The sequence below is a fragment of the Hemiscyllium ocellatum genome, chromosome 2 (assembly GCF_020745735.1).
Source record: "Hemiscyllium ocellatum isolate sHemOce1 chromosome 2, sHemOce1.pat.X.cur, whole genome shotgun sequence".
Classification (NCBI taxonomy): Eukaryota; Metazoa; Chordata; class Chondrichthyes; order Orectolobiformes; family Hemiscylliidae; genus Hemiscyllium; species Hemiscyllium ocellatum.
This window is the reverse complement of record NC_083402.1, coordinates 36,746,877-36,773,993: the sequence shown is the minus strand read 5'-3', so window position 1 is coordinate 36,773,993 and position 27,117 is coordinate 36,746,877. Positions and strand designations below refer to the sequence as shown.

Sequence of the window (27,117 nt, the reverse complement as noted above, 5' to 3'; positions counted from 1 at the left end):
TTCTTGTCTGCTTGCTATAAAGCTAATGTTCCACTGGTCTACTTTTCTTATACCTGACAATTCACTGGAGGATGCTCCACCAATATTTCTGTCATATTAGTGGAAAGATAAAGCTGATGCATTCACAACTGTCTTTAGCCAGAAGTGATGAGCGAATGATCCATCCAAGCCTCCTCCAGAAGTGTCCAGTATTACAGATGAGAGTTGTCAGCCAAATCAATACTCTTCATGTGACATCAAGAATCAGCTGGAGGCACTGGACAGTTCAAAGGCTATGGCCGTGAACAACATTCCATTAGTAGTACTGAAGACTTGTGCTCCATCTTGCTGTACTCCTAGCCAACCTGTTCCAGTATAGCTACAGTACTAGCACCTGTCCAACCATGTGGAAACTTGCCTACTTATGTCCAAAATGCAGGACAAAACCAAATAGGTCCATTTCCACACCATCAGTCTATTCTCAACTGTCAGTAAAGTGATGAAAGGAATCATCAACTGTACTATCAAGCAACACTTGGTTACCAATAAGCAGCTCACTGATACTCACTTAGGGTTCTGCCACAACCACTCAGCTCTTGACCTTATTACAAGACAAAAGAATTGGAATTCAGAGACAAGGTGACAGTAACTACCCTCAAGTCTGCGTTTGACAGAATGTGGCAACAAAGAGCCCTAGAAATACTGCACTCAATAGTAACTTGGGAAAACTGTCCACTGATTGGAGTCATACCTGGTACAAAGGAAGATGGCTGTGGTTGTTAGACATCAGTCATCTGAGTTCCAGGACATCTCTGCTTAGGCACACTGCTGAAAACCAATAATCTTTAACCACTTCTTCAATGCCCTTCACTCCGTTATAAGATCAGAAATGGGACATTTGCTTATGATTGCACAATGCTCAGCTTATTCGTGACTCCTCAGATACCAAGGCACTCCATGTCCAAATGCAGCAAGACTTCTAAAATGGGCCTGGGGCTGTAAAATGGCAAGTAACACTCATGCCATACAAATACCAGGGAATGACCATCCCCAACAGGAGAGAATCTAACTGTCACCCCTTGAAATTCAATTATCCTTAGGTTATACAATCACCAGTCTATCTCGATTCAGAGAGCCACCCTATGTTCCTCTGGGACAAGGGTGAATTTACTCACTTTGCTTCACATAAGCATTCTAAAGCAAAGCAGGGAAATGGCAGCATACTTGCCATAATACTGGGCTAGTCATCCTGAAACCCAGGCTAATGAGTTCAAACCCACCAGTTTAAATTCAATTCACAGTATAGAAGAAGTTCTTCAGGCAGTGAGTCTCTGGTGACAAATCAGTTTTCACTAATTCCATTTTCCAGCACTTGGCCTACAGCCTTGAATGTTATAACATTAAAAAGTACTTGGATGAGCATTTGAAATAGTTGAGATGTTACCCAGCTCTCCCAGTTAGTGTAATCTAGATTTCCACCATGTGGGTGAAAATGTTTCCCCTCAAATCTTGTTTAAACCTCCCGCCTTTCACTTTAAAATTATGCCTCCGTTTTAATGACCCTTCTAGGTCAAATAACTGCTTCCTATTCACCCTATCTACGACCCTCATAATCTATACACTTCAATCACATTCCCTGTCAGCCTCTCTGCACCAAAGAAAACAACCTGAGCTTATCTAGAGTCTCTTCAACGCTAAACTGTTCCATCCCAGGCAACATCCTCGTGAATCTCGTTTACATCCTCTCCAATGCAATCACATCCTTTCTATACTGCAGTGATGAGAATTGCACACAGAGCTTCATCTGTGGCCTAACTGAAGTTCTGTACACTCCAACCTAACCTCTCTGCTTTATAATATGTACCAAGTGGTAAGTGGCCCATATGCATCCTTAACTAACCTATTAACCCGTCAATGATCTGAAGACAAGCAACCCAAGATCCCTCTAAGTTTCTGAGTGCCTTGCCAATCATTGAGTACTCCCTTATCATGTTACTTCTGCCATAGTGCATCATTTCATACCTATCAGTTTTAAATTTCATCTGCCACTGATCTATCCGTCTGAACAATCTGTATATTAAAAACAAGTATGGAAGCTGATTTTAATAGTGTTGACCATGATATTATCTGATGGTTGTTAAAAACAAAAATCATCTGGTTTATTGATGTACAATCAAGATGGAAATCTAATGTCCTTCCCTGATCTGATCTACGTGAGACATCAGATCCACAGCAATGTGACTGACTCTTAACTGTTGTACTAAATGCACTAGCAAGCAATTCAGTTCAAGTGCAATTAAAGATGAATGAAAGATGCTAACCTTGCCAGAGACCGCAATATCTCCTGAAAGAAAACAAAAATCAACAAGCTATCTAGGAACAATTACATCAGATGACTCAAGCTTGATCTTGAACATTTCTGATGGAAGGTCACTGGACTTGAAATATTAACTCTTTTTCTCTCAACAGACATTGCCACACCTGTACTTCTCCAACACTGTCATTTTTGTTTCAGATCTCCAGCATCCACAGATTTTTTGTGTTCATTTTTCTGAGTGGCAGGCAGTGACTGGTAGGGTACCACAGGAATCGGTGTTTGAACCCCAACTATTCACAATATGTATTAATGATTTAGATGAGGAAATAACGTGGAATATCTTCAAGTTTGAAGATATCACAAAGCTGGAAGGGTATACTGTGAGGAGGATGCAGAGAAACTTCAATTTTGAGAAAATGCTGCAAAATCTCAGCAGGTCTGGCAGCATCTCTAAGGAGAGAAAGGAGTTGACGCTTCAAGTCAAACTGACCCTTTGTCAAAGGGGCTTAGACTCGAAATGTTAATTCTTTCCTCTCCTTTCAGATGCTGCCAGACCTGCTGAGATTTTCCAGCATTTTCTCTTTCGGTTTCAGATTCCAGCATCCGCAGTAATTTGTTTTTATCTTTTAAGCTTCAATTTTGACAAGTTATGCGAGAAAATACGTGACAGATGCAGGTATAATGTGAATAAGTATGAGGTTATCCACTTTGATAGTAAAAACAGGCAGACAGATTAGAATTACAATAAACTGGGGAAGGGGTGATGCAGGGTGCCCTCATGCATCAGTAAGCATGCAGGTACAGCAGGCGGTGAAGACAGCCAAGACTAAGTTAACATTCATAGCGAGGATTTGAGTAGAAGAGCAGGGATGTCTTGCTGCAATTGTACAGGACATTGCTAAGACCATATCTGGAGTACTGTGTGTAGTTCTGGTCTCCTTATCAGGGCCAAGATGTTCTGGCTATTAGGGAGTGCAAAGAAGGTTTAACAAACTGATTCTTGGGATGGCAAGACTAACACACAGGGAGACACTGGATTGGTTAGGACTATAATGTACTGGAGTTTAGAAGGATGGGGGGTTGGGGGGTGCGGAAGTGGGGTATCTCATTGAAACCTGTAACATTTTAACAGGATCAGGCAGGTAGGTGCAGGAAGGACGTTCCCAATAACTGGGAGTCGAGAAACAGGAGTCTAAAAAAAATCTTCACCCAAAGAGTGGTAAGACTGTGGAATTCTTTACCACAGATAACCTTTGAAACTAAAACAGTAAAGAAAGATGTAGGTTTAGTTCTTTAGACTAAAGAAATCAAAGGATAAGGGGAGAAAGGAGGAACAGTTATGATCATATTGAACAGTACAACAGGCTCAAAGAGACGAACGGCTAACAGCACTCTAGGTTTCTATGCTTCGCAGATTGTTAAACAAATGCATACAAAGTTCAATTAGAAATATAGAAATTATCCAAACAATTGATTTCTTTTATGCTTACCTGCTGCATACTTGTTCCAGCTTGCTGCAAAGGCTGTGGTGTGTAACAAGGTCCTGGTATAGGCTGTGGCACCTGAAAGTTGTTCTGAGTTCCAGGGTTCATGATCCCAGACACTACTTGATTTTGAGAGATCTCTGCAGGAAGCCCAGCAGTATACGGTGTTGGAAGAGGCTGCCTGAACTGCTGTGCAGTATACTGTGCATTTGTGTTGGCAAATGTGTACGGGACGGATGTCTGAGGCTGAATGGAATATGGTTGTGACGTCATCACTGGAGCTAAAACAGAGACAGGATTCTGGGCAGGAGCCATAGCTGGAGATGGTGTCACCATGGAGTAGACTGTAAAATATCGAATATTTCAAAATAAACTCAAGGTTAAATGTTGTTACCCAATATCAAACCTTTATTTTTAATTAATCTCCTTGAGATTATACATCTGTCAACTTAACACAGAGAGGTAACCAACGTAATGTACATGCATAAATAGTTCAGCAAATAATATATATCCAAATCAGAATAGTGAATGACTTGGACAGGTTTGTGTAGATCGTGGCATTCCCATGTACCTGCTACCTGGACTTCCTGGATAGAACATAGAACATTACAGTTCAGTACAGCCCTCGATGTTGCGCCGATCTGAAAACCCACAGCCCATCTAACTTACACTATTCCATTATCATTCCATATGTTTATCCAACGACCATTTAAATGCCCTTAAAATTGCGTCTACTACTGTTGCAGGAAGGGCATTCCAAGCCCTTACTACTGAGTGAAGAACATACCTCTGACATCTGTCCTATTTAAAACACCCTTCAATTTAAAGCTATGTCCCCCCCATGCTAGCCATCATCATCCAAGGAGAAAGGCTCTCATCGATGGTAGTAATCATGGTGTTGGAGAGTGCTGTCTAAAGAGCTTATGTGAACGTCTGTAGAACATTTTCTGATTGTGTACACTGCTGCTACTGTTGGTCAGTGGTAGATAGAGTTAATGTGTATATGGTGCTCATGTCATATAGTCAGAACCTCATCTGCAGACTGCTTTGTCCTGCTTCCATCAAGCTTCAATTGCTATTGAGGCTGTACTGTCCTGGCAAGTTTGGAATATTACATCACATTCCTGACTTGTGCCTTGAAGATGGTGGACAGCCTTTGGAGAGTCAAGAAGTTACTTCCTGGTACTCCCTATTGTTTTGTACTACCTATACCCTTTATCCATTCTAATATGTTAACTTCTATGTCGTGTCTTGTCTTCAGTGTGATATCTTGTCAAACACCTTTGGAAGCACCATTTCAATGGGATTCACTCTATCCAGTATAAATATCAACTCATCCAAAAAACATCTCTAATAAATCAGAGAAACACAATTTTCCTTTCAAAAGGCCTTGATGGCTCTGCCTGATCAAATCATGATTTTCCAAGTAACAGATATAGGTTCCTTAATAATGAATTCTATAACATTCCTCATGAAAAAGATTAAGGCTAACTGGCCTACAAATTTCTGCTTTCTGCCCACTGAACAAACTTGAGTGTTTGCTTATTTCCAATTTGCCACGAATCTTCCAGAGTCAAAGAAATTTACAACACTACAACTATTGTATCTATGATCTGTTCTAGCACAAACTCTACCAACTGGAAGGACAAGCAGCAAACACAAGTAAACAGTGCCCTCATATTCCCCTCCAGGCCATACACCATCCTCACTTGGAACTACAAGACAGTGCATTCATTTGCATTGTTAAAAATTCTGAAATTCCTTCTGTAACACCACTATGGGTGCAGCATCAACAAGTGGGACTACAGCAGTTTGAGAATGTGGCTCACCTCCACAATCACAAGGGAATTAGGATGGACAAGTAGTATTGATCTAGCCAACATCTCATCAAGAATTAATAATTTATTGGAAACAATTTTTTAATCATTCTACTTCCCCTCCTGCTCCCACATTTGGAGATATTGATGTTAATTCTCTCTCTAAGAGTGTTATCCTATTCCCTTTTAAATCTGTCCCGTTGTTCCTCACATCTTTCCTGGAACTCCCTGATTGAATCCCTTCTACCAACTTTCTGTCCTTGCCACTACATTAAAGCTGCTCTTACCAAAGTCACAAATGACATCCCACATGACTGGGATAAAGGTTACCATCTCCTTCTACTTCATTCTTAACCTGTCTATAGCTTTTAATAAGACTGACCACACTTACCTCCTCCAATGATTGCCACCATCATCCAGCTGATGAACTACACTCACCAAGTACTATTTGTATCTAATTGCAGACAGACTATCAAATTCAACTAGCAAAGCAGAGATTTCCTCCAGTTAAATCTTGGGCAGACTATAGTCATTGCAAACTTTGTTTCCTTGCGCGAATTGCATCCTTCTCTTTAGCAACTGACACTAAACTAGATAGTTTACAACCATGAGGTCATATCTGGTCCCAAGATGGGGTTCTGACTATGCTAACATTAAGACTTCTTTTCTCTACTTCTGTAGGATTGCCCAACATTTTCCCCATCTCAGCTTATTGGCTGCTGTAACCACATTTGTGCCTTTGTTATGTATGGAATTGACAACTTCTATGCACTTCTGGATGGTCTTCTACATTTGCCCCTCCATAAAATTGAGGTAATCTAGAACTCTGCTGTCTTGCTCTAATGCTTAGAAAGTCATTTTCACCCTGTCCTCCTAAACTTGTTCCCCAACACTGGTTTCCCAGACAAGCAAGTTCTTGATCTTACAACTGTCATCCGTGTTTTGAAATCTCTCCATGGCTCTCAAATTCCTACCTCTACAATCTCCTGCAGCCTGACAATCTTCCAAGTTAAATGGAAGCAACAAGTAAAACAACGGACTTGAATATTCATGTTTCTGAATGTTTGCATCAGTCCCACAAGAATACCTGATGGTGGACCCAGTCCTGATGTAATCTGGCTTTGGTATCTAGAATATTCTGCATGTACCTTGAAGAAAGAAGAAAGACAACATTCACAAATGAACATTACAAAATTATTCCAGTATGTAGACTAAACGTGGACTTAATGTCAGAATGTACATCTTATCCTCTGAATTATGTATCACAAACTACAATATAACCTGTTTCCAACACAGGATTATAATCAACATCTCAGCACAATTTCTTGTCTATAAAAATAATGCCATCATTAATTTCTTCCAGCTCAAGTATGGTCAACTCAGTTGCCATGATGAGTTAAATAATAATGTTGAGATTGTGGTGCTGGAAAAGCACAGCACGTCAGGCAGAGTCCAAGGAGCAGGAGAATTGACGTTTTGGAGAGGTTTGTGAAGGGCTTTTGCCCGAAACGCCAATTCTCCTGCTCTTCGGATGCTGTTTGAGCTGCTATGCTTTTCCAACACCACACTCTCAACTCTGAACTCCAACATCTGCGATCCTCACGTTTTCTCTGAAATAATAGTTGTAGCCGTTGTATGTTTATAGGTAATTATATTTCTATGGAAAATCAATTGTTACTGACATCTTTCTATTAAATTACAGGAAACATCTATCGATATCATGGTAAATTTTAAAATTTAAAAAGGAATGTAACGTTGAAATTTAGTCCATTGCTCTTGTTTTGTTTTAAGTGATCAAAAATATTTTTCGGAAACCCAAAGAGAAAACTATACCTTCATTAAAAACTAAAGTTCAATCAATGAAAAGATTAATTGACACTAAACTTGTTTTTTAACCCAGAAAAATATCTTAAGACCCGTTTATAAGCAGTTACTAATCTTTCATTGACTAATGTTACTCAGATAGAAGATACAACAGATACACTATTTGTTATGCAGTTGAGGAGAGTGGCCTCTCAGAGGAAAATAGCAGCAACCAAATTATTTACACCACAGTTGGTTCTGCTGTATGGGAGAAGAGGAATAAGTGTAGAAAGGGTATATTAATAGGGGATTCAATCCTGAGGAGATGTTGCTGTGACTACAAATGTCACTGCAGAATAATAAGTTTACCCCTAGGCGCTAAGGTCAAGGATATCCTGGAATGGTTATAGGACATTTGGAGTTGGAGAATCAATAGCCAGTGGTCATGGTACACATCAACACCAACTGCATTATTGAAAAAAAGGATAAGGTCCTAAAAGGGAGTTAAGAAGCAATTTTAAAAAGGAGAACCCCAAAGGTAGTGATCTCAAAACTGCTACCAGTGCCATGTGTTAGTCAGAATAGAAATAGGATATATCAGATAAAGTGGCTAGAGAGATGATGCAAAGGAGAGGGTTTCATGTTCCTGACATATTAGGACTAGTATAAGCTAGACAGGTTGCCCCTGAACAGGACTGGAACTGATGTTCGAGGCAAAATATTTGCTAGTGCAGCCGGGAAGGTCGTGAATGGGAGCATGTATAGGGAGACTGACGACAGGAAAACAAGGCCCAAAACAAAACTGAACGGAAAATAGAGATTTCAAGGTCGAGGGTCAAACAGTGACAATGCAAAATAATGTGAATGGGACTAAGAATGTTATAGAGAGAGCTTAGAAATGCTTGGAGAGGCTTAAAGTAAGATTGAGGGCTGCATGCAGACACCCAAACTGTAGGGTAACATTGGAAAAGGCATTAAACAAGAAATTAGAGATGCAAGCACTTAAGATATAGCTGTAATGATGGGTGACTTAAACCTGTATTGGGCAAATGAGTGAAGAGGAAGAAGAATCTTTTTCAAGTAAGTCGATGTTGAAGGCTAGGCCAGCACTTATTGACCATATTTAATTGGCAGAGGGCTGTTAAGTGTCAACCACATTGCTGTGGGTCTGGACTCACACACAGACCAGGCCTGGTAAGAAAGACAGTTTCCTTTCCTAAGGGCAGTGAATCTGATGGCTTTTCTGACAATTGACAACTGTTTCAAGGTAATCATTCAACTCTTAATTGCAGAGTTTTTAAAAACTGAATTCAAATCCACATTCAGACATGCCAGGACATGAACCCAGAACATTTCCTGAGTCACTAAGCCATTGCCTCCTCCAAATTCCTGAAGTGCGCATGAGACAGTTTCCTGGATCAATACAATGAAAAGCCAACCAGACAAAAGGTTATCCTAGACTGAGTATTGTGTAATGAGAAAGGAAGAGTTGGCAAAATAGCAGTTCAAGGTCCATTGTGGGAAGGCAACCATAATATGAAAGGATTCTTCATTAGGGAGGAGGGAGACAAAATTGATTCTGAGACTAGGGTCTTGAATTTAATTAAAGGAAACAATAATGGTATGAGCCGTGAGGTGGCAATGGCAAATTGGGAAGTGTTAAATATTTAAATAGATGACAGTAGATAGGAAATAGCAAACATCGAATGAGTGCACAGAGGATTTTAACAATTGCTCATTCCTGTTCGGCACGAAAATAAAACATGGAAGGTAGTCCAACGATGGCTCACAAAGGAAATTAGGGATATATTACATTCAAGAAAAGGCATATACACTGGCCAAAAATAGCAGCCGACCTGATGATTGATACCAGTTTAGAGAGCAGCAAAGGAGAATACAGGGATTTCTTAAGGTGGTGATGGTGGTGGGGCAGGGGGTTATGAGAGTAAGCTTGTGGGAAATGTGCAAACTGATTGCAAAAGTAGGTAAAGAGGACAAAACATCAGTGAAGACAAACATAGGTCACTTATAGTCAGAAACAGTGCAAGTTACAATGTGAAATAAAGAGACAGTAGACCAATTAAATACATAGTTGAAAAGTGTGCTGCTGGAAAAGCACATCAGGAGCCTAGGAGCAGGAGAATCGACGTTTCGGGCATAGGCCCTTCTTCAGGAATGAGGCTGGTGTGCCAAACGGGCTGAGATAAAAGGTAAGGGGCGGGGGGTGGTTTGGGGGAGGGGCGCCAGGAATACGATAGGTGAAAGGAGGTGAGGATGATAGGCCGGAGAGTGGGTGGGGGTGGAGAGGTCGGGAAGATGATTGCAGGTCAAGAAGGCGGTGCTGAGTCCGAGGGTTGGGAGTGAGATAAGGTGGGGGGAGGGGGGAGAGGAAATGAGGAAGCTGGAGAAATCTACATTCATCCCGTGTGGTTAGAGGGTTCCTAGGCGAAAGATGAGGCGCTATTCCTCCAGGTGTTGTGCGGCCAGGGTCTGGCGATGGAGGAGGCCAAGGACTTGCATGTCCTTGGAGGAGTGGGAGAGGAGAGTTAAAGTGTTCAGCCACGGGGTGCAGGTGTCCCAGAGGTGTACGCTGAAATGTTCTGCAAGTAGGCGGCCTGTCTCCCCAATATAGAGGAGACAACATCTGGTGCAGCGGATACAGTAAATGATGTGTGTGGAGGTGCAGGTGAATTTGCGACAGATATGGAAGGATCCATTGGGGCTTTGGAGGGAGGCTCATACCATTATTGTCATTTCTGCCACCTCCAAACAGACCCCACCACCAAGGATATATTTCCCTCCCCACCCCTATCAGCGTTCCGGAGAGACCACTCCCTCCACGACTCCCTTGTCAGGTCCACAACCCCCACCAATCCAACCTCTACTCCTGGCACCTTCCCCTGCAACCGCAAAAAGTGCAAAACTTGCGCCCACACCTCCCCTCTCACCTCCCTCCACGGCTCCAATGGATCCTTCCATAACCGTTGCAAATTCACCTGCACCTCCACACACATCACTTACTGTATCCACTGCACCCGATGTGGTCTCCTCTACATTGGGGAGACAGGCCGCCTACTTGCGGGACATTTCAGGGAACACCTCTGGGACACCTGAACCAACCAACCCAACCACCCCGTGGCTGAACACTTTAACTCCCCCTCCCACTCCGCCAAGGACATGCAGGAGCTTGGCCTCCTCCATCGCCAGACCCTGGCCACACGACGCCTGGAGGAAGAGCGCCTCATCTTCCGCCTAGTAACCCTCCAACCACACGGGATGAACGTAGATTTCTCCAGCTTCCTCATTTCCTCTCCCCCTACCTTATCTCAGTCCCAACTCCCGGATTCAGCACCGCCCTCTTGACCTGCAATCTTCTTCCCGACCTCTCCACCCCCACCCCCTCTCCAGCCAATCATCCTCACCTTCTTCCACCTATCGTATTCCCAGCGCCCCTCCCCCAAATTCTCACCCCCACCTTTCATCTCAGCCCGCTTGGCACACCAGCCTTATTCCTGAAGAAGGGCTTATGCCCGAAACGTCGATTCTCCTGCTCCTCGGATGCTGCCCGGCCTGTTGCGCTTTTCCAGCGCCACACTTTTCAACTCTGGTCTCCATCTGCAGTCCTCACTTTCTCCCAATTAAATACATACTCCGGTTCTGTCTTTACAAAGTCGAACACAAATACATCACAAAAGCATTGGAGAACACATGGTCTAGTGAGAAGGAGCAACTGAAGGAAATCAGTATTGGTATCAGCAAGAAAATGATGTAGAGACAATCAATTGAATTAAAGGCTAAAAAGCCTCAGGGCCTGATAATCTAAATCCCACACTAGTTAAGAAAGTGGCTCTTGGTGGTCACCTTTTAAGACTCCATTGACTCTGGGACAGTTCCTATAGATTGTAGGGTAGCTACTGTAAACACACTATTTAAAAAAATGAAGATAGAAAATACGGAATTAAAGGCAGGTTAGCCTGGCACTGACAATAGGGAAAATGCTGGACCGTATTATAAGAGATTTTACGGCAGAGCACTCGGAAAACAACGATAGGATCAGACGGAGTCAGTATGGATTTATGAAAGGGAAATCATACTTAATAAATCTGTGGGAATCATTTGAGGATTTAACTAATAGAGTTGGTAAGGGAGAGCCAGTGGATGTGGGTTATTTGAACTTTCAGAAGGCTTTCGACAAGGTTCTACTTAAGAAGTTAACATGTAAATTTAAAGCCCATAGGATTGGGGGGTGTGTACTAATAGAGAACTCACTGACAGACAGGAAACAAAGAGTAGGAAAAAATGGGTCTTCCCCCACCCTGGCTGGCAGCCTTTGGCTAGTGAGTAACCACAGGGATCAATGCTTGGACCCCAGCTATTCATGAAATATATTCATTATTTTGTTAAGGGAACAAAATGCACTATCTCCAGGTTTGCTGATATCACAAAGCTCTGTGGGAGGTGAACTGTGATGAAAATTTTCAGTGTAATTTGGACAAGCTGAGTGAGTGGGGAAATGCATGGTAGATGAAACATAATGTGAGGTTATCCTCTTTGGTAGCATAAACAGAAAAGCAGATATGAATGACAGATTAGGGAAATAGGGAAACCTCCTCTGAACTAGCTCAATTTATGTACATTCTTCCTCAAATGAGAGCAAAATTGCAAACAGTATGAAGTGAAAATGCATCAATACCTGTCTTACTGAAGCATAACATCCTTGCTTTTATGTACAATTCCTTTCATAATCTGGATAGCATTCTATGAGCTTTCTTTCTTACTGCATCAGAATACTAACTTTTGTGACTCATGCACCCAAACACAATGATCCCCTTACAACCTAGAACTCTACAACTGTTCTCCATTTATCAACTCTGCATGTTTGTTCTTCCTGCTAAAGTGAACATCACACATCCCTTACTTATGCCTGATTTTTACCCACTTACTCAACATGTATCCTGTCCAACCTCATGCCTTTTCACCACAAGAAAATCACCTATTTTTGAATCAATGCTGTTATCAGCCAGTAACAAAATACAACCAACAAATTTACTGGAGAAGTTCTTAACTATTTCTCTTGCAATTCAGTATGTCATGGACAATCTGATTACCAGATATATACAAAACATACAAAGTAGGACAAATGAACAATTCAGCCCCACAAGTGATCTCTTTAGGTTCCAAATTTCCGAGTCCCATCTATCCCAAATATCCTTTGATTTCCTTGCCTAACAAGAATCTACCTACCTCTGCCTTGAAAATAATTAATGGCCCTGTTTTGACCGCCTTCTGATGCAGAGTTCCAAAGTCACTCAAGAGGTTTTGTTTTTCTCATCTTGGTACTAAAAATTACAAGGTTTACTCACTGTCTGAAGCAAGTTTTCACAAAGTGTTTTTGCTGACGCCAAACCTTCTGGTTTAGGATGACTGCAAAAATAAAAACAAATTTGGCAACAAATAGAGTAACATATATCAAGGATATTGAATATAAATTTCCAAGTTTGAGCTTACAATTTCAGTAGAGAAATCTGGCAGCTACAGTACAATATAACAGTTCAAAGCACATCAGGACAGGTGATGCAATTTAAAATTAAATTACTAAAACTAGAATTAAAAGCTAGTAGCAGTAATGGCAACTATTAAACTATCATTGATTGCTGTAAGATCTCATCAGCTTCATTAACGTCCTAGAGGGAAGGAAACCTGCTGTCTTTGTCTGGCTTGGCTTCCACATGCCACTCCAGGACCACAACAATGTGGTTAACTTTTAGTTGCCCTCTGAAATAGCCTAGCAAGCCACTCAGTTTAAGGGTAGTTAGATTGGGTAAGAAGCATTCGCCTTGCTAGCAACACCCACAAAAACACAAAAGTCAGTAAGATAAATGACAATTAGATGGTATTAAATGCAGCATGAAGACGGTTTGCTTTTAAACAAACAGGTTTGGTCATCTTTTACATCCACCTAAATGAGCAAATGAAGCATCAATTCAACCTCTCACCCAAAGGACTGTAATTGTCTTATTCATTCATGGGATAAGGGCGACACTGGAAAGGCCTGCAATTATTTATTTCTTATTGTCATCGAGAAAGTAGCGGTGAGCCGCTTTCCTGCACCATTGCAATTCTTGGGTTTCAGGAACACTCAGTGATGCCAGGTATTACATTGCTGATCCACTGACAGCAAAGAAGAGCAATATAGTTCCAACTCAGACGTCGAGACCCAAAGTTTTGCAATATAATACAAAAAGACAATTAAAGCAAAACTATTGGTACACCCATGTATCTGCTGCCTGTCTTCCTAGGTGGGAAAGGTATTAAGTTCAGGAGATGCAGTCAAAGGAGCCTTGGTAAGCTACTGCAGTGCATCTTGTAGACAGTACAAAGTGCTACACCATGCAACTTAGGAGGCAAAGAGAGTGAATATTAAAAATCACACAACAACAGGTTATAGTCCAACAGGTTTATTTGGAAGCACTAGCTTCAATATATAATTTCAGTTGCATCACACTGTAAACTTTTACTATAAATTCTGTGTCTTACAATCTTATTCTCCACAACCAGCTGATGAAGGAGCAGTACTCCGAAAGCTAGTGCTTCCAAATAAACCTGTTGGACTATAACCTGCTGGTGTTATGTGATTTTTAACTTTCTATACCCCAGTCCAACACCGGTAACTCCCAGAGTGAATGTTGAAGATGATCAACGGTTTGTCAGTCAATTAGGCAGCTTTGTCATGGTTTTTTTAATGCATTAATTCAGTCATGAGACGTGGGCAGCACGAGCTTGCCAGCATTTCTTGCCTGTCCCTAGTTAGCTTAAAGGAGATGATGATGAGCTTCTTCTTGAACCGTTGCAGTGTACATGTTATAAGTTGACCGAGAATACCCTTAGGGAGGGAATGCCAGGAATTTGACCCAGCAACACTGAAAGAATGGCAATATATTTCCAAGTCATGATGCTGAGTGGCTTGTTGATGAACCTGCAGGTTTTTCCATGTATCGCTTGCAAATGTTCTTCTAGATGGAAGCAGTCGTGAATTTGGAAGGCGCTGTCTAAGGATCTTTGGTGTATTTCTGCAGTACATCTTGTAGACAGTTTTTAAAATTCACTTATGAGATGTAGGCATCTATGTCGAGACCAGCATTTATTGCCTATCCCTAATTGTCCAGAGGGCAGTTTAGAGTCAACAACGTTGCTGTGGCTCTCGAGTCACATGTCGTCCAGACCAGGTAAGGACAACAAATCTCCTTCCCTAAAGAACATTAGTGAACCAGATGCATTATTGATGTCAATTGACAATGATTTCATGTTCATCATTAGACTCTTTAATCCAGATTCTTTATTGAATTTAAATTCCAACATCTGCCATGGTGGGATTTGAACCTACGTCCCTGAAAATTAGCTGTGTTTCTGGATTAGTAGTCTAGCGATAATACCACTAGGTTATTGCCTCATCCCCAGTTCATACTGTTCCTACTGAGCACAGATGATTGAAGGAGTGGATGCCAAATAAAGTAGGCCTGGATGGTGTTAAGCTTCTTCAGTCTTGCTGGAGCTCATCTAGGAAAGTAGGGAGCATTCCATCACACTCCTGACTTGCGCCTTGTAAATGGTAGACAGGTTTAAGGGAGTCAGGAAATGAGTTACTCGCCACAGTATTCCTAGTCTCTGACTTGCTCTTGTAGCCACTGTGTTTATGTGGTGAGTCATGTTGAGTTTCTGGTCGATCGTAACCCGCAGAATGTTGACAGTGGGGATTCAGTGGTGGTAATGCCATTGAATGTCAAAAGCCAGCGATTAAATTGTCTCTTATTGTAGATGGTCATTACAGACATTTGTGTGGTATGAATATTACTTGCCACTTGTCAGCCCAAGAGTGGTTATGGTCCAGATTTTGTTGCATTTGAACATGGACTGAGGAGTCATGAATGGTGCTGAAAGCTGGGCAATCACTTGTGAATGTATACACTTCTGACCTTATGATGGAGGGAAGGTCATTGATGAAGCAGCTGAAGATGCCAGGTTGATAGTAATGGTTGAGCAGGGGATATGCCAGGCAATGGGGTTGTAGATTGTGGACTTCAATTCTGCTGATGAGACACAGCATTTCATTAATGGTCTGTCTTGAGTTGCAAGACCTGTTCAAAGTCTCTCCTATTTAGCATGGTGATAATGCCACACAGTACAATGGAGGGTGTCTCAACATGAAGACTTCATCTCTACAAGGGCTGTGCAGTGGTCAGTCTTAGCAATACTGTCTTGGACAGATGCATCTGCAGTCTGCATATTGGTAAGGATACGGTCAAGTATGTTTTTCCTTCACCACCTTCCACATACCAAGTCTAACAGCAATGTCTTAGGAATCATTCAGCTCTAATCAGCAGTGCTGCTGCCAAGCCACTCTTGGTGGTGGACAGTGTACATTTTGCACACTTGCCACTCTCAATGCTTCCTCCAAATGTAATTCAACATGGGGCAGTAATGGTTCATTGGCCTAGGGAGGCGGTTACAAGGTAAGCAGCAAGGTTTCTTTTCCCATGTTTAACCTGAAGTCATAAGACTTTAGAGTCCGGAATCAATGCTGAAGATTCTGAAGGCAACTCCCTCCTGAATGAATGTCACTATGCCACAATTTCTGTTGGATATGTCCTGACAATGGGATAGTGATGGTGATATCTGGAACATTGCCTGCAAGACATGATTTCATGAGTATGACTATGTCAGGCTGTTGCTTAAGCTCTCCCAATTGTGACACTAGCCCTGAAGTGTTTGTAGGAGAACTGTGCTATTTCTGCCTTTGCCTTTTCTGGTGCCTAGCTCAATGCCAGGTGCTCCAGCCAGTTTCATTTCTTTGTTGAGACTTCATAGCCATTGATACAACTGAGTGGCTTGCTGGGCCATTTCAGAGTCTACCGCACTGCTAAAGGTCTGGAGTCACATGTAGACCAGACCATGTGAGGGTGGCAGATTTCCTTCCCTGAAGGATATTAGTGAGCCAGATGAGTTTTTCCAAAATCAACAATGGATTTGAGTCATACATAGATATTTAATTTCAGATTTTTTAAAATTATTTTTTGAATTCAAATTCCACCAACTGCCATGATGGGATTCGAATCCGGGTCCCCGGAACATTGGTTAAGTTTCTGGATTAATAGTATAAAGATAATATTACTAGTCCATTGCCGCTTTCCCTCCTGACTTGGGGCTTATAGATAGTGGACAGGAAGTAATCCACTGCAGAATCCCCAACCTCTGACGTGCTGGTGCAAATGAATTACTTATATGTTTGGTCAAGTTCATTTTCTGATCAGTGGTAATCGTCAGGGTGTTGGTAGGGGGCGGTAGTGCCAATGAACACAAAGGAGTGATAGTTAGGTTCTCCTTTGTTGGATACAGTCACTGCTGTTGGCATGAATATTTCTAGCCACTCATCAGCCTAAGTCTAGATGTGGGCCAGGTCTTGTTTCATATAGACACTCACTTATACAGTATCTCAGGAGTCGCAAATGGAGCTGAATATTGTGCCATCACCAGTGAACATTCCCACTTCTGACCTTTTACTGGAGGGAGGGTCTTTGATGAAGCAGCTGAAAGTGGTAGGGCCTAGGATAAATATGTGTGAATTTACATTGATGAAATAAATCAGGAAGCTTCCAGATTTAAACACCAGGTTTAGGAGTAACATGACGACACCACCAATCAAATTTAATAGTAGCTGCTGTGAAAGGGGTGCAAAAAGGTGTGTGTGTGGGGGGGGTGTCATTCTTACAATTTCCTGGGAATTCTGCTAGTTTCCACCAGTTTTTCAGCAAGAACTTTCAAGAGCTCTGTAGAAATTTACAGCCAATCTGTTCATTCAAATCAGTGATATAAGTTTTATTGGGAATAAGATTCCTCAACATTCTGTAGTACCTGAATATTATTTTGTTAATAAAATTAATAAGCTAAGGTACAACATCATTGATAAATTTCAAAGTATTTTTCCTCAGAAGTTAGGAGCATTAGCCAGTTTTCTATTCTATAATTTTATTCAAGTGGAAAATTGACTTACGTGATATAAATATACATAGGTTCGAATGCCTCCCTTCCAGACATTGGTTCAATGAACCCTGACCCTTTACCTCGGAGGTGAACTTTGGCTCCTGTTTCATTTTGAATATGGTGCAGGAAAGACCCTCCTGGACCTTCCACTTTTTCTTTTGCATTGAAATTCAGAGGAGCATGCTCGAGACCTACAAAGATTTTGTCCTGAACAAAATGCATCTGTAAACAAAAACAAAAATGCATTTCAGAATGCAGTATTATGCCAATCATAAATATACTTAACATTCACTGTACTTCTGAATATGGATACAAAGCATTTAAATTTAACTTAATTTTTGTTAGGAGCCAACTAAACTGAAACCATAATAGCAACCTGAAAACTTTAAAATATTCATGCTCCTTTGACAGGTTTATGATTTAATGAAGTTGTATAAATGAAAGCGAAATTCACTATAACCCCAGAAGATCAAAGGTTATTCTCTCATTAAAGAAAAATAAACTGTTGATGAGTTTAACCTGAGGGACGCCATACCTCAACCAAGAGGTGAGGTTGAGAAGGTGGGGCCTTCATACCTCAGTAGGTATGGGAGTCAAACTATGACACCAATGGCTTGTGTTTAATGTGTCACGAACCAGCTGTCCAGCAAGAATCTATAAAAATTACAACGCATTATAGCATTTCAAATAAAACTATATTCAAGAAAACCAAAGTGCATTTAACAGAACAACAACAGTGATGAAGTTCCTCCTTATGTCCCACATCCTCGTAGCTAGTCACAGGGTGATGTTAACAGCAGTCATAGAACCACACCTCATATTACTGTATTTGCCTAGTTGGATTTTGTTGGAATTACACAAGCGCAAACAGCAATAAATTAAGACAGAAAGTTAAAGCAAAAATAAAACATCAAACGGACAAAACAATAAAAGATTTGCTGAAATCTTGTTTCAACTTGCGGTCAAACAGACCCAAAATATTGCCTAATTCAGATATGACACACAAACCTGGTTGACCATTCTAAAAACCCAAAGTTGTTTTCCTCTACAATAATACTAACTAGATACTGAAGTTTAATTTCCATCCTCATTATTTCAACAACAGCCAGAGAAACTACACCTCATTTCTCAATCAGGCACTTTACAACCTATCAGATAAGATTCTCATTTCAACAACTTTAGATTATAACCACTGCTCACATTTTTTCAGACAGCAGATTCTGGGAAAACGTTTACCTGTTGAAATATATACCTATTCGAGGCCCTTATCGATCCATTGTCACCCTTTGTTGTCTTACATCTTCATATCTTTTGTCATATAAGACATACTGCGCTCCATCCAATAAGAAGCTCTTATGGTTTTCATTACTTTTCTTCCCAACCTCCCTCTTTGAGCTTTGCGCTTGTTTATAAACTGTTTAATCTCAAAATACACCCAGTTCCATCAAAAAGTCATCAGCCAGAAACTTTTGTTGTGTATCCACAGATGGTCCTCGACTTGCTAAACATTTCCAGTATATTAAGTTTTCTATTGAATAAGTTTATCGTCACCAATTCAACATTTCATTTTGTGGTATGCTCGGATCATCAGGAGCAAAGTGGCAGACAAGGAAGGAGTTGAACACCACAGTCCAAAACAAAGTCAAATAAGAAAGGCACTCATACCATGCAAACTGCTCTCTCAAAGACAATTAAAAACAGGGTTAAAATGGAAAACTTAACTGTTGATTTGAAATTAGATTGCTTTTAGAATTTAATTGAATTATTTGATTGCTGAATTAAGTTCAAATGTGTTCCCTTTTCTTGTATTGTGTATAATGTATAAAAGCAAAACTTTTAACATATCATTCATAGTAATTTGCATTAACATTAATCAGATAATCAATAACACTTACCTAATGGACCATGCTTTTGGTCATCTGACCTAACATTATCTTATATGACTCTGTTTCATATCTGGTTTTAGAATTCACCTGTCTTGTGCCATGGGAAGCTTTTATTGAATGAAAAGTGTGAGAAAAGTTGTTGTTATTGAAATACATGCCAGATTTTGGTGTATCAAGACAATGGCAACTCTGCTTTTCATCAGATTGTTTGCAGGCACTTTCTAGACACAATAAAAGATTTTTTCACTATATAAGACCAATGGCCTTTCTTAGAGAACACATTTTTTAAAAAAATTATCAAAACTACACATTTGATTCCTGATAAAGGGCAGATTTATAGTGATCACTTATTGTCAATACACAGAAATTTGAATTTCACACAGATACCAACTTTACCACACCTAGAGTTAAGAGCTCAACAGACTATGCAGCAACTAAAAATAGTCAGGGGAACGTACATGGGATTGCTGAGTCACAGTTCAGTGTCACAGCGAACCTGGAAGTGCTCAGGAATTCTGTTATGCTCATGCTTTAAACCTATCTGAATTTAATTCAGATGTTTAAAGACAATAATCTCTAAATATGAAATTTTAAATTTTAAGATAGAGCTTCATGTTTGTGTGAACACAAAGATGCAAAGACTGAATGATTACAGCTTCAACCAAGCAGAAGGCAAGTAAACAGGTCTGACTGGAATCCTACCAGGTCTAAATTTAAAATCCCTATTAAATGAGGCTGAACCATTTGTTCTCCAATTCAATGACAATATGGGCATCAACCATTTAGCAAACATATGCTTTAAATAGTGCCCAATTTAACACATTATTGTCTTTCGTAAATCTGGAAATAGAGTACTATTACAGTTATTAATCAGCACAGTCAGATCAGGATAAAGCCATTAAAATTAAATTACTAGACTGTAGTTTTATATTTTTATTGAATATTTATCCCAAGTCTGCAATGCGTAACTTCATTTACAAATGTTTCTTTAACTAAGATTAACCAACACAACTGCGAACCAACATTCTGTTTAGCCTAAACCATACATACCCCTGGTTGTAACTGGGGCAAAGAGTTGTATGGAGAATTGTGTGCAGCCATAGGACTACTCCTTGCAGTAGATGTCACTACAGGTGGAAGAGGCTGTTTGATGGCTTCTTTTGCTAATGCTTCACCAATAATCTCTTTGATCCTGTTTACAGCCCCTGAGATGAAAACAAATCAGCTGTACTTGGTGCACATTGTTTTCTTGGAATGGAAGGTTTATTATAGCAAAATAACTGCAAGTAAAACAAAACACCTAAAAACGCTTCAAAGTGATCTCAACATGCCTGTAAAGGTTACTATACAATCTACTTCATTAACACCACCAGTAGGACTTTTAAAAAAATAAATCAAACTCAACAATGACCTGCTAAACAAAATATAACAGAAACTGATCAGCAGGTCTGCAAGATAAAAACTTGAATGAAAGTGCAATTCCTACAATATATTTATAACTCTATATTAACAAATTTAAATAATTTACACATTATCTTCAAAACCAGGTTCCTGCCCAAAATAAATATCTTGACAGTTGTTGCATCTTCTAACATCTCAGAAACACCCAAATAGACAAGTTCACATAATTAAAATATCTACTTTGCTTCCCAAATTTTAATATCTCATTGGTTCTGCATTAACAATTCAGTCTTTTTCCAAGATTTAAAACCAGTATTTCATTACTCATTTGTCCGACATGCAGTTCTACTTCATTTTAATTGAATTAATGCGAGATGTTAAAATATAGGTACAGTCCTTCCACCACAGACCTATGTAGTGAGTAGGTGATCCAAAGACAGATTTAGCCCCTTTCTGTATTAAGTCAGCCAGACAATGGCGGTAAAGTCAGGGGCCAGGCAGAACAAAAATGACGTGGACACAAAAGTAGCACGAGAACCACTGCTTTAATACGGTAAAGTAGAAAGTCAGCTGTAAACGGTACTCCAGAGAGTGTAATGCATGTACACAGAGAATTAGGACTAGTCTTTATGGCCTCTTGGAAATGGCCCACTGACACTCATGGTCAGGGTTATATAAAAACAATTATTTGTGCAAGGTACATGGTGGCGACTGACCCCATGGAATCACATCCTACTTAATAACTTCATACAAGGAAAAATTAGAGGGGAGAATAACCAGTTACAAATTAGCTTACAACAGAAGATCAACAGAAATAATCTACTTACTAGATACAAGATAGACCCAGATCTTCCAATTACCATCAGAATACACCTGACTGACAGTAATCTTATTAAAGATTGCTCACTTACCTGTCAGTGACCATTACAACAGCATTCAGAATCTGGTCTGTCCTCCATTGTAGGAAACCAGCTAGAAATCCACTCAGCGCTGATGAGCGCAGGAAGCCATGATGAGTCCCCTTTTTATGGGGATGGCAGCCAGTAAGTAATCACTTAAAGGTTCCAAAGCCACTCTGACAACTAATGCAAGAAGTTAAGTGCAAAAATAGGTGGGTGAGGGATATCAAGTGATAAGTGGGTGACAGAGTACATGTGACACAGAAAGTGAGAGGATTGGGGTGGGGGGTACTGTCACCAGGGGAGTGGCATGGAAGCGATTGGGAAAAGGGTGTCCAGTTAGAATTTGGAGTTGGGGTTCAATTTCATAGTTTGCCAACAGCAGGCTCTAATTCCTCTGACATTTGCTGGCTAACCATAAAGCTGAGTTACAATCCTCCGAAGTCTCAGACTCAATCAGATTTGTGGACTTTTTGGGGATTAATGCCCATCGAAAATGTAAACTTCCAAAGCAATTTCCACATAATCAGTGTGTGAGCACTCCCAAAAAGTCCCGATGCACATCTTTCAGTGTACATCTAGTCCGTGACTAGCCAGAGAACAGAAGATCTGGGCCACAGTCTATTATTCATCAGATAGCATCCAATGTTCTGGAGGTTTAACAATTATGACAAAGTATAAAAACTATAATTAGCACCCAGATAATACAAAAATGACTGAATCTTAATCAGTGAAATTAGATGTAGCAATTTCAACAGGTCTTACTGTCCACACTCTTCTGCGTCTGTGCCTGTATGCAAAGGTAGAGGGGTCGATCCCTAAAGAGAGAATAATTATTGACTTAAAGTGCTTTAACTTCAATGTCACTAATGCATAATAATGCCACCAAAGATAAAATAAGTTTCAAGCTTTAAAACAAAATATACAAACTGTGATTCGGGGTTTCAGTATCAGTCAATTTTTCCACTAGCAACTAATGATTTAGGCAAAGAAAACAGTTTTATCAATGAAAGATTTTCATTTACATAGCACTTTTTGCAACCTCAGCACATCACAAACTGTCTTTTAGACAATTCTGAAATGCAATGTTGTGTAATGGAGGGAACATAATATCCAAATTGTACAGAGTGAAGTTCCACAAATGGTACAAAGTGAACAAGTAATATGTTTTAATGATGTTGATTAAGAAATAAATATTAACCAGGAGCTAATAATCAGATTTCACCCAATGCTCACTTTAATAAAACTCTTGAAAAATGATTTCAATTTATAGTTTTGTTTCACAACTTCAAGGTAAACCGAAGTGCTTTACAGCTAATACATTATTTTTAAAGATAATCAATATATTGAGTGGTATGACAACCAATTTCAGACAGCATGGTCACACAAACTACACAATGAAAATCTGATAATTTGCTTTAATGATGTTGATTGAGGGATAAATATTGCCCAGAAAACTTCCCAGAAATTAAATATTTAAGCCCACCTGAAGGTGCAAATGGAATTTCAGTTTAATGAAACAGATCTCCAAGAGACTCCCAAGTGTTAGACTGGTAAAGTCAAACTACATTTTATGCTCAAGACCCTGGGATTCACCCATGAGCACTACCCAGAGCTATAGTGGATATTTAGATAATACAGTTGATCATTCATAGGGCTACATTTTTTGAAAAATCATACATATAAACACGTAAGAAAAATACAACATTCGTTGCTAGGCATTCCAGTGACTTCTGGTTTATTATGTTCTTTATCTAACAATATATACAGTAATGTATTACTGATAGCCACAATGAAATATTTAACAATTACATTCTATGTTATTCCCTTATAATGCAGAGCTCTGATGAAGAGTCATCTAGATTTGAAACATTAGCTTACTCTCCAGCTTTTGTTGTTTTCAGTACAGATTCCAGCATCTGCAGTAATTTGTTCTTATTTCTTAAGTTTCAAACCTAGCAGATATGATACTCTTCTCAACAACTAACCTCAGAAACAAAGTACACAGCAAACTCGTCAACAGGCACCAACATTTGCAAACACACTACAGTAGAACAGGAGCGCACACTTGTGCTTATTCAAGGACAATTTAGGATACTTTGCAAGTGTGGTCCTTACATACGTAATGATTACGTTCCAAATTAATCATCAGAGATCAAAATGACACTGGGTTCATAAGAATTAATAAATAGAGTTGTTTGCCAGAAGAGGTCAAATGGCTTTGATCTTGCAAAAATATAAAGCCTTTCATTAAGAAAATGCAGGATTCTTTCTTTCACTTGGTAGTTCAGACCTTGAATGTTTCTAAAATGGCAGACATGTTTCTCTCTTCAGGACAAATGCAAGACTGCCAATTCTTTCTTAAGACTAAAAAAAAGCTGAAAGTGTAATGAGAAAAGAAAATCTTCATCTTTAAAAAGTTATCTTCACCTAAAAATGAGACATGACTCTTCCTTCCATAAAACATTAGAAACTGAACTGAAAGCAGAGCTACTATGTTAAGACCTTCAAGGGGGAGGAGGAAGGGAAAGGTAGGAAGGCAGGTGGCTGACTTTTTATCAAAGACTATGCAAATGTAAAATGCTAAGTTCAAAATGATAAAGGCTACTGCATCATAATTCAAAGAACTGAAGCATTATAATTTTTTGATCTATGTGGTGATCATAATAATTCAAGACAAGTTTCCAAGATATTTAACCTTTTCACATGTAAATAGATACCCTGGAACTACATATAAATTCTACTTTAAAGGCAAAATAAGTGGGAAAAATCAATTCAAAGTTCTTAAACTCCATGTTTTCAGTTGCAAAAATAAATGTTTCTGATGTTAATTATATTCATGCAAAAGTATGAAATAAGTGCATAGCACATACAAGATGCTCTGCACTTTAAAGGGAATCAGTGGTACTGTCACCAGAATAGTAATTGGGTGAATAATATGGGAACATAGATTCAATGGCAGCTGAATTGAATTAAGAAATTTGAAACAGAGCTAGTCTTAGTAAGTCACTATGATAATCATCAATTATTACCAATCATGCTGCTCACACCTGCAGTAATAGAACATCGAACATAGAACAATACAGCACAGAACAGGCCCTTCGGCCCACGATGTTGTGCCGAACATTTGTCCTAGCTTAAGCACCTATCCATGTACCTATCCAATTACCACTTAAAGGTCACCAATGATTCTGACTCTGCCACTCCCACAGGCAGCTCATTCCATGCCTCCACCACTCTCTGGGTAAGGAACCTACCCCTGACACCAACCCCCCCCCCCCCCCCCCCCGCCATACCTTCCACCCTTCACCTTAAATTTATGTCCCCTTGTAACACTCTGTTGTACCCGGGGAAAAAGTCTCTGACTGTCTACTCTATCTATTCCCCTGATCATCTTATAAACCTTTATCAAGTCACCCCTCATCCTTCGCCGTTCCAATGAGAAAAGGCCTAGCACTCTCAACGTATCCTCGTATGACCCATTCTCCATTCCAGGCAACATCCTGGTAAATCTCCTCTGCACCCTCTCCAAAGCTTCCACATCTTTCCTAAAATGAGGCGACCAGAACTGTACACAGTACTCCAAATGTGGCCTTACCAAGGTCCTATACAGCTGCAACATCACCTCACGACTCTTGAAGTCAATCCCTCTGCTAATGAATGCTAATACATCATAAACCTTCTTACAAGCTCTATCCACCTGAGTGGCAACTTTCAAAGATCTATGAACACAGACCCCAAGATCCCTCTGCTCCTCCACATTACTAAGAACCCTACCGTTAACCCTATTCCGCATTCTTATTTGTCCTTCCAAAATGGACAACCTCACACTTGACAGGGTTGAACTCCATCTGCCACTCCTCAGCCCAGCTCTGCATCATATCTAAGTCCCTTTGCAGCCGACAACAGCCCTCCTCACTATCCACAACTCCACCAATCTTCGTATCATCTGCAAATTTACTGACCCAACGTTCGACTCCCTCTTCCAAGTCATTAATAAAAATTACAAACAGCAGAGGACCCAGAACTGATCCCTGCGGAACTCCACTTGTAACTGGGCTCCAGGCTGAATATTTACCATCTACCACCAATCTCTGACTTCGACCGGTTAGCCAGTTCTCTATCCAACTGGCCAAACTTCCCACAATCTCATGCCTCCTGACTTTCTGCATAAGCCTACCATGGGGAACCTTATCAAATGCCTTACTAAAATCCATGTACACCACATCCACTGCTCTACCCTCATCCACATGCTTGGTCACCTCCTCAAAGAATTTAATAAGACTTGTAAGGCAAGATCTACCCCTCTCAAATCCGTGCTGGCTGTCCCTTATCAAGCAGTGTCTTTCCAGATACTCATAAATCCTATCCCTCAGTACCCTTTCCATTACTTTGCCTACCACCGAAGAAAGACTAACCGGCCTGTAATTCCCAGGGTTATCCCTATTCCCTTTTTTGAACAGGGGCACAACATTTGCCACTCTCCAGTCCCCTGGCACCACCCCCATTGACAGTGAAGACGAAAAGATCATTGCCAACGGCTCTGCAATTTCCTCTCTTGCTTCCCACATAATCCTAGGATATATCCCGTCAGGCCCGGGGGACTTGTCTATCCTCAAGTTTTTCAAAATGCCCAACACATCTTCCTTCCTAACAAGTATCTCCTCTAGCTTACCAGTCCGTTTCATACTCTCCTCTTCAACAATACGGTCCCTCTCATTTGTAAATACTGAAGAAAAGTACTCATTCAAGACCTCTCCTATCTCTTCCGACTCAATACACAGTCTCCCACTACTGTACTTGATCGGACCTAGCCTCGTTCTCGTCATTCTCATGTTTCTCACATATGCATAAAAGGCCTTGGGGTTATCCTTGATCCTACCCGCCAAAGATTTTTCATGCCCTCTCTTGACTCTCCTAATCCCTTTCTTCAGCTCCCACCTGGCTATTCTGTATCCCTCCAACGCTCTGTCTCAACCTTGTTTCCTCAACCTTATGTGATTGATTCTTAACTACCCTCTGAAATAACTTAACAAGCCACTCAGTTCAGGAATAATTTGAGAATAGGTAATAGATGCTCAGATCCCTTGAAAGAATAAGAAAAACCATCTTGCTTAACCTTCTTCAAACAAACCCATGATCTCTACCACCTAGACAGACAAGGTCAGTAGATGTATGGGAACTCTTGAGTTGTAAGCTCCTCTTCGAATCATGCATGAAAATGATTGCGAACTAATAGACACCATTCCCTCACTGCCATTTGATGCAAATCCCGAGCTTTCCTTTTTAACAGAATTGTGGAAGTATCTACATGACATGGACTGCAATGGTTCAAGAAAGGTACATCATCTCCTCAAGAGCAATTTTCAAAAAAATCTCTTCATGGGATGTGGGTATCTCTGCTCAGTCTGCATTTATTGCCCAGACCCAATAGACAATTTAATATACTGCTGAGGGTGTGGAGTCATGTAGACAAGACCATAAAGATGGCGG

The 27,117-nt window shown here is 40.3% G+C and overlaps 1 protein-coding gene across 5 annotated transcripts in view; it reads right to left on the bottom strand.

Annotated features, from left to right (window-relative positions):
* Positions 1 to 27,117, bottom strand: part of LOC132822447 (KH homology domain-containing protein 4-like) — a 71,467-nt gene that overhangs the window by 22,678 nt on the left and 21,672 nt on the right. For 4 of the 5 annotated variants that reach the window (XM_060835828.1, XM_060835842.1, XM_060835848.1 and 1 more), the window contains exons 5-11: positions 22,390 to 22,442; positions 20,375 to 20,529; positions 18,015 to 18,092; positions 17,449 to 17,660; positions 12,764 to 12,824; positions 6,685 to 6,745; positions 3,787 to 4,124 (exon numbers count right to left, since the gene is read on the bottom strand). In XM_060835828.1, the coding sequence (XP_060691811.1) occupies positions 3,787 to 4,124; positions 6,685 to 6,745; positions 12,764 to 12,824; positions 17,449 to 17,660; positions 18,015 to 18,092; positions 20,375 to 20,529; positions 22,390 to 22,442 (958 nt within the window). The remainder of the gene's footprint in view (positions 1 to 3,786; positions 4,125 to 6,684; positions 6,746 to 12,763; positions 12,825 to 17,448; positions 17,661 to 18,014; positions 18,093 to 20,374; positions 20,530 to 22,389; positions 22,443 to 27,117) is intronic. The other variant, XM_060835835.1, reaches the window with a different exon arrangement.